Here is a 13,184-nt window from a genome sequence, read left to right as displayed (position 1 = left end):
TCACCGTTCCCGGGGCTTGGGGAGGGGGGGGAAAAAAATCTGATTTTCAGAATGTTGTGGCTCAAAGACCTCATTTCTGGGCACTGGAAAAGTGTTGTGTTTGTGTGTAGAAGGGGGGTGGCAGGTGACAGCTCAGCCTGAACTGTAGGAACACCATTATTTTGGTTTGAGCTTTGGGATTTCTGTCCCCTGTGATTGCACACGAGCTCTGGTGTTTGCAGGAGGTGCCGCTTTTAATGGGCAAGAAATGACAGGGACCAGGGTTTTGCTTTTCCTGTGCCTTTGGTCCTGGCCCCACAAGGTGTAGGTGACACCATCAGGTGTCTATGGGCCTCAAATCGTGTTGTATTTGAAAATAAGGGATTTCCAAAGCAGCTGAAAGGTTTGGAGCACAAAACCTCTTGGTGTCCATGGGATTTGTGCAGAAATGGAGTGGTGGGGGAACAGTTTGGGTGGAACAGGAGAGGAAACACAGGACACAAAGAGCTGTGGATAGATGTGATGATGATGATGATTGTGTTTACAGGCAGCCTGAGACAATTTCCCTGAGCTCTCCCAGTGGTAATTCATGTAAATCCTCTCTTGATCTGACCAGAAACCAGGAGAATTTTGTGAGCAACTCAAAGCAAAAGACTCTCCACTTGCACCACTGTCTGTCTGCACACTCAGACCCATCCCCAGGATTTCAGGGTTGGCAAGGAAAGGGTAGAGGTACCTGGTGGAAGAGGACAAAAAGCCTGCTCAAGCCCCAACACACATATTTTTATCAATAAAGTCATCTGGGAAATCGATAGATAAGGCAGAGGGATGGGAGGGGTAATTTCAGGAGGAGCTTGATCTGCCTGCAGGGAAGTGCTCCAGGGCTATAAAAAGCGAGGGCAGTCACCTCTGGTGATGTCCTGGAGATATTAATGCTCTTGGAAAGCACTCCTGCAGAGCCAAACAGATGAACAGGGCAGGGCAGGGGGATGTGGCTCCCTTGGGTGGTGATTCCTGTTAACCTGCTGCCTCTTTGCCAGGTCATCAAACTCACCTTTGAAGAATTCGAACTGGAGAGAGGATATGACACCCTGACAGTGGGGGATGGAGGCCAAGTGGGAGACCAGAAAACTGTGCTTTATGTGTAAGTAGCATTTGCTGAGGCCCTGGGGGAGCAAAACCCACCCCAGGCTTTGCCTGATGGGTTGGGAGATGGAGGAGCCCCCCCTGCTCCCTGTCCCTCGGTGGAGGGGGAGTTTGTGCTGCTTGTCATTGCTGGGGGCTGTTTTGGTGTGTTCTTCCCTGCTCACACCCTCTCAGCTCTTCCCTCTGTGCCTCATTTCTCTCGAGCTGCCTTTGTGGAGCCCTCAGAGAGGGGCTGAGGTGTCCAGGGAGCTGAGGGAAGAGGATGAAAGCTGGGATACAAGAGGAGCTGCAGCTCAGGCAGGATCCAAGAGCTGTTTTCTCTCTTCTCTCTCCTGGCTTGTCCTTCTGTGCCATCATTTTTACCTGTGCAAAGTGTCAACCCATTATCTTTGGGTGACACCCTGAGCACTTCACCCCAGGGTGCAGTTGGGTAAATGGTGCCCCCTCAAGGCTGGGATTTGGTCCCCCTCAATTTGCATCCCTTGGATTGCAAGTATGACGTTCTGAAGGGGTTTCTTCATCATTGGAAACCTACAAATGGCCCTGCTTTCCTTCCAGTTCTCTCCAAAACTCCTCCAGCCAAGCTGTTGTGCTCTTGCCAGCTGGTGGAGAGCGTTGTTGTGGGTTTGTTTTTTTTTTTTTCATTCTTCCTCTTCTCTTATTTGTCCACACAGATCAGCCTCCCACTCCATCTTCTCTTGCATTCACATTTCCTTGTCTTGCCCAAGCCTCTGTTTCCCTGAGGTTCCTTTCCCTCCCCGTTTCTTTCCAGCCCATGGTCCTTTGGCCAGGAGCTCCAGCCTGCCACGTGTGGACATGGGAAGGCTGATTATTGCCTTGTGCTGAGTGTTTGCAATTAAAGTGTTCCAGAACATTTCACAGCTGGTTGGTCAAAATGTGCAGATCACTGCCAGGGGAGCAGTTTGTGAGAACCTGCTGAAATGATTCCTCCTTCCCCCCCTTCTGCTTTGCCTGAAGCCCAGGAAGGTTGGCCTTGGTTTGGTTGTCATCATTCCATCTTTTTCTGGGACTGGGAAAGGTGCAGTGTCTGGAGTGTTTTCCCAGTGCAGGAGAGCTTTTAAACAAATCCCTGATGCTAATCCTAGCAGGGAAATCTCTTTATTTGTAATCTGCAAGGAGAAGCTGAAAAGTAACGGAATGTGAGAGAGGTGTGACGAGCACAGAAGTGTTCCAGCTGTAATCAGTGTGCTCCAGAGCCCAGGGAGCACTTCCCCACCATCACCTGGATTCAGGCAGATCTCTGGATACTCCCTGTAGGGTCTTTGGAGGAATCAAGGTGCAGAAACCTGATCCTGTCAAAGACAGGAGTTCCAGTTTTCTTGCTTGGCTGTTGAGGAGGAGAGCTCAGTCCTGCTGCCTTTCCAATGGAGGAATCCTCTGGAATCAGCTTGCACAGCACAGCCACCATCCCAAACAGAGCCACCAAGGACCATTTGTTCCCAGTCTCTCTCTCATCCCTGAGAAATGCATCTCAGGGAACATAACAGATTGTTAGGCTGAGCTTTCTGACTTGCAGAGAGGATTTTATTCCCTAAAGTAACAAGCACCCAAATCAATCACTCAGCTTGTTAAAGTGGAATAGCAAAGAATGAGGAAAGCTTTGAAGCACCTTTTTTTTTCTTTTTTTTTTTTCCTGAAGGTTTTTCTCTTGGTGTGCTCCTCATTCCTGCCTCTCTGCTGCTTAAATAACTGGGGAATCAACAGTAACGCTCCTGCACTCTCCAGCAAACTCTTGGGGTGCAAAACAGGCCTTAGAACCAGAGCAGTTCTTCACTTACCAGCAGCCTGGGAACAGTAAAATTCCTGAGCAGGGGTGGGGGCAGAGCTGGGAGGGCTCTGATGGCCTTGGGAGAGCTGGTTGTGGTTCCAGGGGCTGGGGAGGAGAGTTGTGTGCATGGCCAGGCAGGTCCTGTTTGCCTCAGGTGCCTGAACTGGAGAGACCCTGGTGCTCAGCAGGATGCTGGTGGTAAATGGCAGGGAACCTGAGGGAGTAGCACAACCCTTGGAGCAGTCTCAGCATCCCAAGCTGGTTTGGGTGGGAAGGGATCTTAAAGCTCATCCAGCCCCAGCTTCTCTGGGCAACCAGGTGAGGGTCTATCCCATCCATCCCCTGCACATCTGAATTCAGATTTAAGCAAACACTACAGAGAACACAAATCCTCATCTCTCCCCCTGCAGTAGCTGCACTTAATTTATAAATTCATCCCAGATAATACCTCAGCAGAAATAGTGCAATAACAACATTAAACACTGCCACTAAGACAGGCAACATAACAATCCTGCTGCTGGAATAATGATCCTTCCCACACACTGCTCCTCTGTTTGCGGGGAGGGGAGGGAGCTGGGGCCGTGGAGGATGCTCGTGTGGGTGGGGGGATAAAGCTCTAAAGCTCTGTTGAACCACAACGAGGTGATTAATCCCAGGGCTGAATGAGCCACGAACGGCTCATTAACAGGGATATATCGGTGACATCTCCCCAAATCCCCTCAGCTCCCCGGGGAGGATCTGGGAGGGAAGGCAATGTCCTGATCCCCAGGATTAGCAGCACTTCTCAAGGGCTCACAGGGTGCTCAGCACATTTGAGGCTCCTGCCTTGCCTTCCAGGTGGTTTTTTGTTTTTTGGGTTTTTTTTTTTTATTTCTAGATCCTTGTAGAAACTTCTCTGTCAGGGTGGAAACTTTGCAGAGAAGGTGTGGGGAAACAGTTGTTTGTTTGTTTGTTTTTTATTAGTAGAAAATGCTGTAAAGGCAGTTCGGGGGATTCACTCTCCGGGTTGGGTTCTGGGAATTTTATTTGTTTGCTTATGTTTTGCTTCAGTGAGAAAGAAAATGATTACTTTTGGTGCTGGATAATACATTGCAATAATGGCACCAAATTGTAATTATTCTAGTGGTGATGATGATAATTTGCAGGCCCTCAACTGTGGTAAAAGACTCCCAGTGTAGGTAGAGTGCAGAGCATACAGGGAAGGCTCATCAGCCTGGAAAATGCAGCAGGTTTTTGGGCGGTGTCCCGGTTTGGGGTGATTCTTAATTGGTTTGGCATTTCTGGTCCTTCAGAGGCACATCTGGCCTTTGTTTTGTTGGGAAGACAGGTTTGGGGGGGCGCACCCAGGCTGTTCATTTGTCCTCCTTTCCTTCTGCAGCCTGACGGGCACCACCGTCCCCGACCTCATCGTCAGCACCCACCACCAGATGTGGCTCCTCTTCCAGACAGACAGTGTCAGCAACCTGCTGGGATTCAAAGCAACCTATGAAGGTAATCCAGGCACCTCTCTCAGAATTCCTCTGCTCTAGAAGGATCAGGGCTGAGATGAGCACGGTGGATTGGGAGGAAAAGGAGGAAAGAAGCTTCTCTATTTATGTATCGCAGCTCTACACATTTTTTTTTCCTTAAGACTGAAGCTTTGCTCCTCTAAGAGCAGCTTTCATGGGTTCTTTTCCATCAGAGCTGGCTGGGTGGGGACTGTCTCGTTGCCATTTCATCTGCTTTGTTGGAAAGGAGCTGGTGATTCTCAGCTGATGGTGACAGATTGTGTCTGTGGGAGGAAATGAGATGGAGTACTCAGTGGTTCCAGTGGATCAGTGGTGTCAACTGCTTTACACTTTGATAGTCTGGAGTGTTACAAACGAAATGAAAGTTAATACTGGGGATTTTTCAAAGGAATTGCACCAGGATGTGAATGCTGAAGTCTGGCACGAACTTCTGCGTTCGCTGTTGTCACAGGTGTTTGCAAAGGCGGAGAAGGTGGGATGGGAAGGGTCTCTGTCGGCTCCTGGAAATGGTCAGCAGGAACATTCCAGTCTGGCTCTTCCCAGGGCCCTAAATGCACGCTGGCATTCATTTTTCAAAGGGTTTCTCTTGGACTTGCCGTGTTTCAGGGAAGTGTCACCTGGTGTTCAGGGCCCCTGGTGGTGCTGGTGGATGTGAGGTAACAGAATTAGGGGCCTGGTGGTCAGTCTGCCCATGGAGGGGGCACTGCAGCTCTGCTGTGAGTGATTCCTGCTTTGCTGATCTCGTCCTGAGGCCACTCTGACATGTTCTCTGTGTCTCCTGATGAATTTGGTGTTTACCCTCTGGGTAAAGTTGCAGAGCCCGTGATGGAGGGACTTCTCACCCTGTTGTTCATCTTGGGTGAACTTTGGGCGTGTGAGGAGCTCGAGTTTTTCCTCCTGTGGCTGGCTCTGATGTGATTGGTACCTTGATCTATGGCGAGGCCGAGCTGCTCGTGCTCCCTGTGACCTCCCCAGTCCATTATCAGTCATGTCCTGGAGTGTGGAGCTTCCAGTGTCAAATGTGCTCCTGCCTTCCCCACTCAGCCGCTTTTCCTGCTCGTTTTCACCGAATCCCAGAGTCACTGAGCTTGGAAAAGATCCCCAAGATCATCAAATCCCCCTGTGCCCCATCCCCACCCTGTCCCCCAGCTCAGAGCACTGAGTGCCACCTCCAATCAATCCTTCCTTGGGCACCTCCAGGGCTGGGCACTCCACACCTCCCTGGGCAGCCCCTTCCAATGCCTGACCACCCTTTCCAGGGAGAAATTCCTCCTGATGTCCCTCCTGCCCCTCCCCTGGCACAGGGAATTTACAAGTAGTAGTATAAAGGCGAATTAGTAGTATAAAATTCAGGGGTTAGAAACAGAAATGTTTAAAACTAAAAAAAAAAAAAAAAAAAGCAGTGATAAATTTTGTAGTTTATATTTTTAATATGAAGGAAGAATTTAAAATTAAAGCTAGAGTTATAGACACGCACGCACACAGACTAATTTAATTTGGGTTTCTGTTGGAATTGGGTTAGTTTGGGTAGAGCTGAGTAAAGCCTGTACTCTGAACCACCAGGGGATGATTAAACAATATTTATTGTGTGGAAATGCTGAGTAAGTGTTTGGCTCTGGGTTGCTCAGCTCCACACTGGAATTTAGCCCCGTGGTGCTAAGAGGCTTAGGAGCTCTGCAGGGCTGGAGTTTGGAGATTTCCTCTGCTGAACTTCCTGGCTTTAATCAAACTGGTGCTGCCCAAACTTGCTCAGAGGAGCTGCTGCTGTCTGCAGCCACTTTTGCTTTTATTTTATGTGTAAATACAGTTCTGTGGTTAGAGTTTTTCTTGGTTCAGCATCACCTGAGCCCCACTGCTGTGGCTGTGGGGGGAGGTGAGGGGTTTCTGCCTGCCCTGCTCTGCTCATCCATTAAATGCATTGCCTCGTGTGGTGAAATGCTGAAATCCTGCAGCAGTGCTGAGCCAACAGCAGGGAGGCTTTTAGCTGATGATGTGCTGCCTTGAGCCGCTCTCAGGGTCAGGCAGCTTGGATTTCAGGCTCCTCTAAAACTTCTGGCAGAGACTTGATGTGATGCCACATCCAGGGCTTTGTGAGCCAGCTGGGTTCAGCTCCTGCATCTGCTGTGCAATGGTGGTGGTGGATGTGGCAAAAATACCCTTTTTTGGTTTATCCTCTCCTTGTTGTGGTTCCTCTTTGGACCCCGTTTTTCCTCATTCATGGAATCCCAGAATGGTTTGGGTTGGAAGGGATGTTAAAGCCCATCTCATCCCAACCCCCTGCCACAGGCAGGGACACCTTCCCCTCCAAGATGGGCTTGGAATGAAATGGTCCTTTTGCTTGGACCTGGATGGTCCCTTTTTTTTTATCCCTTCCTGGAACCACAAAGAAGGAGGCAATAAGAACACCCCCTGTGCTGGGTCCTTCCAGTTCCTCCCTGCCACCATCAACTTCAAGGAGTTTAAACCAAGTTATTCCAAGCCCAAAACCCCGAGGATGAGCTGAAGTGTTTCCTTCAGTCTCCCCTGCCTGGGGGATATTTGTGTGATTTCCTCAGGTCTGGCCCCAGAGTGCTCACAGATCCTCCAGCCTGTGGCTGTTTCTTCCAGAAGCTGGAGTTTTGCTGGCTTGCAGCTCCAGTTGCCTCCTTTCCCTCCACAGCTGAGTCAGGCAAGGAGCAGAAATTCCCATGGAACTCCAGGAAAAGAGTGGCCTGGATTTTGGGTGCCTGCAGGGTTTGTGATGGAGGAGCAGGGGGGTTTGCTCTCATTAGTCACTGGTTCCCTCCTCTGCACAGGGCCCCAGTTTCCCCACCCACCACCAGGAGACAAATAGCATAAATAGCTGCCGCAGAATTCCTGGTGAAACATTTGCTGTTGGAAAAATGCTGTTTTGTCAAAATTTTATCTGTATGAATAATATTTGATGGAGAAGTTTTGAAAGATTCATGTCAACTTGTTTCATTTAAATAATGTCAAAACATTTGATTTGGATGTTCTTGTTTAGTTTTGACTTTTATTATTCTAATGTGGAAGTGATTTTGCTTTAAACATTCATCAGGAGAAATGGTTCAATCTTACTGAAGTAACATGTTTTGATATTTCCAAATCATTCCTTTTTTAAAAACCTTTTTTTTTTTTTTTTTTTTTTTTCGGAACTTCTGCCCCGCTAAATATTTCATGGATTTTACTACCTGTGAAGAGAAATGCAGGAACCAGGGGATTTTTCCTCAGGTCAGAAAATGGAAATTGCTGAATAAATTCCGTTTCCTGACCTCTGTGAGGTAACAGAATTTGTGAGCTGTGTTTGCCTGCTGCTGACAAGAAGGGAGTTGTGCACGGGGGAAATGTGCTCTGATTCTTCATTTCTGCCCATCCTTAACCCCCTGGTTTCCCTCTCTGAGCTCAGCTCATGCAGAGGGACAGCAAAGGGTGACGCAGGCAAGGGGCTGAGGGGGCAAACACCAACTTGGTGCCCCCAGAGCAGCTGTGCTGCCTCAGCTCGCTCTCAGCAGAGGCTCAAAAGGCTCTGCTTTCACTTTGCTTGGCTGCATTTTCCCTGACACCCCAAGCCTGTCCTCGTTTTACAAAAGCACTGAACACTCATGGTAGGTCCCTTTGGCTTCTGCTGGAGCTGGAGCTGCTCTGAGATTCCACCACCCTGTGTCCTCCATCCCTCCAGAGCCACCACCCTGTGTCCTCCATCCCTCCAGAGCCACCATCCTGTGTCCTCCATCCCTCCAGAGCCACCATCCTGTGTCCTCCATCCCTCCAGAGCCACCACCCTGTGTCCTCCATCCCTCCAGAGCCACCACCCTGTGTCCTCCATCCCTCCAGAGCCACCACCCTGTGTCCTCCATCCCTCCAGAGCCACCACCCTGTGTCCTCCATCCCTCCAGAGCCACCACCCTGTGTCCTCCATCCCTCCAGAGCCACCACCCTGTGTCCTCCATCCCTCCAGAGCCACCAGCCCCAGCAGAAGCAGCCTGGGAAGTGCTGGCACTTGTGGTCCCCCCAGCTCCAGCAGCTCCAGGGGTGGGCTGGGAGCTGGGTTCACTCTGTGGTGTTTCAGGTGATGGCTGGGGTGAGCTGTGCTGCTGTCACAGAACAACAGACCGCTTTGGGTTGGGAGGGACCTTCAAGACCATTGAATTCCACCCCCTGCCACCTTCCACTAGCCCAGCTTATCCCAAGCCAGGTCCAAGCTGGCCTTGAAGGGATGGGGAGTCCACAACCCCTCTGGGCAGCTCCTCCTGACCAAATTCCAGCGGGCAGGGTGGGAGCAGGACACCTGGAGGGGGGCAGCAGGAGCTGGGGATGCTGTGCCAAGCTCCCTGCAAGCACAGTGTGCCCGCTCTGCTGCTCACTCATTCTGGATTCCAAAGCTTCGAGGTGTGGGAAGGGAAGGAAGAACCAAAGTGAGTTTTTCAAGGCAGTTGACTCGCAGCTGTATCAGTTCCCCGTGTCTCTTGTCAGACACGATGATAAATGTTTAAAACCTGCTTGTTCCCACTTGATCTCGTTGCTATTTCTCGAGTTTGGAAGCTGAATTTTCGTTTCATGGTAGGTACCATTGGCCTCCTGCATTTTTTTTTGGAGAGGAATGCACTGTTCAGCGCTGCTTTAACATTCCCAACTGGTTTATTTTTCATCCCTCCTTATGCAAGTGCAAACCTTGAACGCTCGGGCTTTTCAAAGTCTGCGGGAGGATACGAAAATCCTGACAGAGTGCTGAGAAACCCATTTCCCGAAAACTTTAATATTAATTTATGGTAAATTATTTTCGGGATGCTTCATTACCTGGCAGTGACTTTTTAGCTCGAGATGCAAAAGAGCAGGAGCGGGAGCGACGTGCCTTGTGGCTCCTGCTCCTAAAATACACCTGGAGTTGCCTGGAGTCAGAATAATAACGAGGTGCTTGTTGTTATTCAAGCCAAATTGGAATATTAGATGGAGTCATGCAAATCTCGGATCCCACCGTTCCCCTCCGCGAAGGAAATGTCATCAAAGAGATTTCCAATTTGGCGCAAGAAATTGGAAACGGGGAGGAAAAGACAGCGAGACTGATGGGAGATGATGGGGATAAAAACCTGCAGGACGGGGAGGAGGAGATGAGTGTGAAGCAGATAAATAATGTGGGAGCACTAAGGAGGCTGTGAGGGAATGAAGTGTTGGAGCTAATAGTGATCCAGAGCGGGGGGCCCTTTGGAAATGGGATTGTACAGAGCGGGAGATAAGAGAAAATTGGGTCTGGCCTTTATTGGCAGGTACAAAGCTCAGGGAGCCCGGGATTAGCTGGCTCTGTGCACTGAGGGGTCAGTGCCTGTCAGGACAGCGTGGGGATGGGGCAGGGAGGGGAGGAGAGGTGACAATCCAGCAAACCCCCCTGTGTCCTCAGGGCCAGGGGAGCCCAGGGGCTGGTCCTGGTCAGCGGGCCAAGGTCTGTTGGCTTCAGTGTCCTGGAAGCAGATGCAGAGCAGGAAATACTTGGGATTGCTGTATTTGTCATTTAGTTGGGATCATCGTGGAATCACAGCCTGGTTTGGGTTGGGAGGGACCTTAAAGCTCATCCCATCCCACCCCCTGCCACGGGCAGGGACACCTCCCACTAGCCCAGGTGGCTCCAACCTGGCCTTGGGCACTTGCAGGGATCCAGGGGCAGCCACAGCTTCTCTGGGAAACCCATTGCAGCCTCTTCCCCACCCAACCCTGTGTTCTGTCTTGCAGAGATCGACCAGGGCAGCTGCGGCGATCCCGGGATCCCGGCCTACGGACGCAGAGAGGGCTCCACCTTCCGCCACGGGGACAGCCTCACCTTTGAGTGCCAGCCTGCCTTTGAGCTGAAGGGCCAGAGAACCATTACCTGCCAAAAGAGCAGCCAGTGGTCTGCTCAGAAACCAGTGTGTGTTTGTAAGTCAGTGAGGAGGCGGCTCCAGAGCGTCGCCCGTGTGTGAGCTGGTGCTGGGGACAGGGGGGTGCTCTGAGCTCTGCTGGGGCAGAGATGGCACCCAGGGGCATCTTCCCTCAGCTGAAGCCTTGGGCAGAGCTTGGTTGGGCTCCTTCCTGGGCAGATCTGGGACCTCTCCCTGCTCTGCCCACCCACTGCCCTGCCTCGGGTCCCTTCCAGATGGAAATCTGGGACACGGGCACAACCAAAATCACAATTTAAACCTGGACTCTGTTTTTGCCATTTCGTTTCCCTTCGTTGTCTGACTGTACCCAGGCTCCTGCTGCTGGCTGGAGTCCTGAGCTCTCAGCAGGGCTGGGATGTTTGGCTCTCCAGAGTGACTCAGGGTGACATTTTGGGGTGCAAGTGGGAGTCACTGCACAGTCCCTGGTGGGTTTGAAGGGTGGGCAATCTTCGTCATTGCCCTGGCAGAACCTTCACACACAAACAGCGTGGTGTTTGGACATTGCCAACACTCACAGAAGTAGCTGAGTTTTCCCCACTTGCTCACAAGCAAACCCTTCCTTTTGTCTCATCTCTGATGGGGGGAATGTGTTAAATTCTGTGCCTTCGAGCAGGTTCTGTGGTGCAGGGGAGGGAAAGCAAGAAACAGGAGAGGAAAATCCAGCTGGGGACCAAAGTGTGGGGGAAATGCAGAGAGAGAAAGCAGAAATGTTACTTTTTAGAAGTGTGAATTCACTGTGCAGGTGAATAGATGTGCTGGGATGGACCCCAGGGAAAATGCTCCTTTGGAGTGTGGCAGGAGCTGATCCACAGCAGAGATGGCAGAGCTGGGGGAGCAAAGCTGGCTCCTGCAGAGCTGAAACAGGGTCTTGAAGAGCTGTGGGACAATGGGAGGTGGTGGGAGAAAGGGGAAAACTGGTTTAAAGAAAGTGCCTTTCTCTGAGAAACGCCTGTTTGGGCAAAGGAAGCAATTCCTGTGTGAGTTCTGCCTTTTCCAGGTGCCATCACCCCCTTCCTGTTTGGTTTGCTCTGTGAGCAAATCAGCTGAAGATGCTGGTGAGGAGATTGGAGTTTTCCTGGTTAACTGTGAAGTGGGAAGTGTCAGACTGTTTCTGTGCTTAGATCAGAAGTCATTGTGGTTTTTTTTTTCCTTTTAATTTCCTGGAATTTCAGAGGACTTTGAACAGCTCGTGGGTTGGTTGAGGCTCGTGCTGATAGTTTGTAGTGGGAGTAAACCTGTAGTTTGTGCCCAGGATGAAACAGCTGGGTTATATTAGTACAGAAGGGAGACTTTGCAGTAAAATAGGATTATTTTTGTCGGTAGATGCTGATCAGGGGCATCAAATCAAGCCCCAACCACCAGTCCATGCAAAGCATAGCACGGCATGAATCTTTCAGTTCAAATAATTCCATTGTGTTCTGTTCTCTGTGGCTCTCCAGCTTTGGATATTTATGAATCAACAAGGCAACATGTAGGTAGTGCAATAAATATTTCACAGCCCCCTGTACACCTTCTCTCCCCTAACCTTTATTCCAGACACACCGTGTGGGAGGGGTTACCAGACCAGATTCCTGGCCTGGAACGTGGAGTGGGATCAGTCAGGACTCTGTAAATGGTTTGGAGACCATTAAAATGCGTTGGGCACGAGGTGGGGGGTGTGATTTACGTGCTGCAGGTTGGAATATGCAAACAGTTCCGTGCTGCTGGTTCTGCCCAGGGGTGTGTGACGGAGGGAGGTGGAGCTGATTGATGGGCAGGAGGTGTCTGATATCAGAGCAGAGAGACCCGAATCGATGGCTCTGGGACCCTGCAGTGCTGGAGGGGGGGTGTGTGTGCTCAGCCTGGGGGTGACTCTGTGCAGTGTCTGGCTCTTTGCTCCTGTGTGGGGTGTGGGTGATGGCTGGACACTCCAAATCTCTCTTCCTCCCTCTTCTGCAGCAGCATCTTGCAGTGCTCAGATCGGCTTCAGGGTGGACGTTTTTGGCTCTAAAAATAGGATTTCCATTAGAGGAGGTGGTGTCTGTCCCAGGCCAGGGCAGTTCTCACACCCAGCATCCCCCAGCCCTTGTTTTCCTACAGAGCTTGTTCCCTTTTCTCTCCTGACACCACAATGTGCTGGGAAGGGGGATGTCACTGAGGGAAAACTGTGCTAACTCGGGTGAGGTTTGTGCTCCTGTGCTGGGAACTCCATTTTGGAAAACACCTGATTTTCTGGTGCCAGTTTAGTTCGTGCACCTCAGGCTTGTGACCTCCAAGGGGTCCGGACCCGTCGTGTTCCCCAGGGAAATGAACCCTGGGGGATTAAAACTCTGTGTTTTACCAGTCAGAACAAGAGGGGTGGAGGCTCCTGCCCTGAGCTGAGGGGTCTCTGCTTGGCATTGCTGGGGATGGGGATAAACTTGTGTTTTGTGGCTGTGTGTGTTTAAGTGGAGGGACCTGAATTTGGGCTGTGCTGTTCCAGGACACTTCTGGACTCCTCCAGACTCCTGACATCCAGTGATCTGCTCCTCTCTCCGGGGCTCCTGTTCTTGCTCTGCTCTTGCTTTAGGATCTCCATTAGTTTCCAGTGGTTTTCCTTTTGTTGTGTTGCTGTAAACTCAGTGTTCTACAGCCCTGCTCGGAGCAGTGCTCGTGCATCGTATTCCTCTGAACAGAACAGAAGGCATTTCCCAAAGCATTTCCAATTGGAATTATGTTAAATTGTGTGTTTTCTTCCCTGGCCCTGGAGCAGATGTTCTGCTTTCTTCCCCTCTTGTTCACTTGAAATCCTCAGCCACAGCCCATTTCTCCTCACAGATCTGCTCACGTTGCTTTCCAGTCTTTTAATATCTGGTTTTCCTTAATAGCAGTATA

At 50.7% G+C, this 13,184-nt stretch overlaps 1 protein-coding gene across 2 annotated transcripts in view; it reads left to right on the top strand.

Annotated features, from left to right (window-relative positions):
• Positions 1-13,184, top strand: part of CSMD2 (CUB and Sushi multiple domains 2) — a 215,475-nt gene that overhangs the window by 108,517 nt on the left and 93,774 nt on the right. The window contains exons 12-14 of one of the 2 annotated variants that reach the window (XM_050326308.1): positions 1,020-1,123; positions 4,293-4,405; positions 10,147-10,329. The exons of the other annotated variant lie outside the window; for it this stretch is intronic. Of the exons in view, the coding sequence (XP_050182265.1) occupies positions 1,020-1,123; positions 4,293-4,405; positions 10,147-10,329 (400 nt within the window). The remainder of the gene's footprint in view (positions 1-1,019; positions 1,124-4,292; positions 4,406-10,146; positions 10,330-13,184) is intronic. 2 annotated transcript variants of the gene reach the window in all.

The sequence above is a fragment of the Myiozetetes cayanensis genome, unplaced genomic scaffold, assembly GCF_022539395.1.
Source record: "Myiozetetes cayanensis isolate MyiCay16 unplaced genomic scaffold, myiCay2020 scf31, whole genome shotgun sequence".
NCBI lineage: Eukaryota > Metazoa > Chordata > Aves > Passeriformes > Tyrannidae > Myiozetetes > Myiozetetes cayanensis.
Note: the sequence above shows the minus strand (reverse complement) of the source record. Positions and strands in the feature narration are given on the sequence as shown.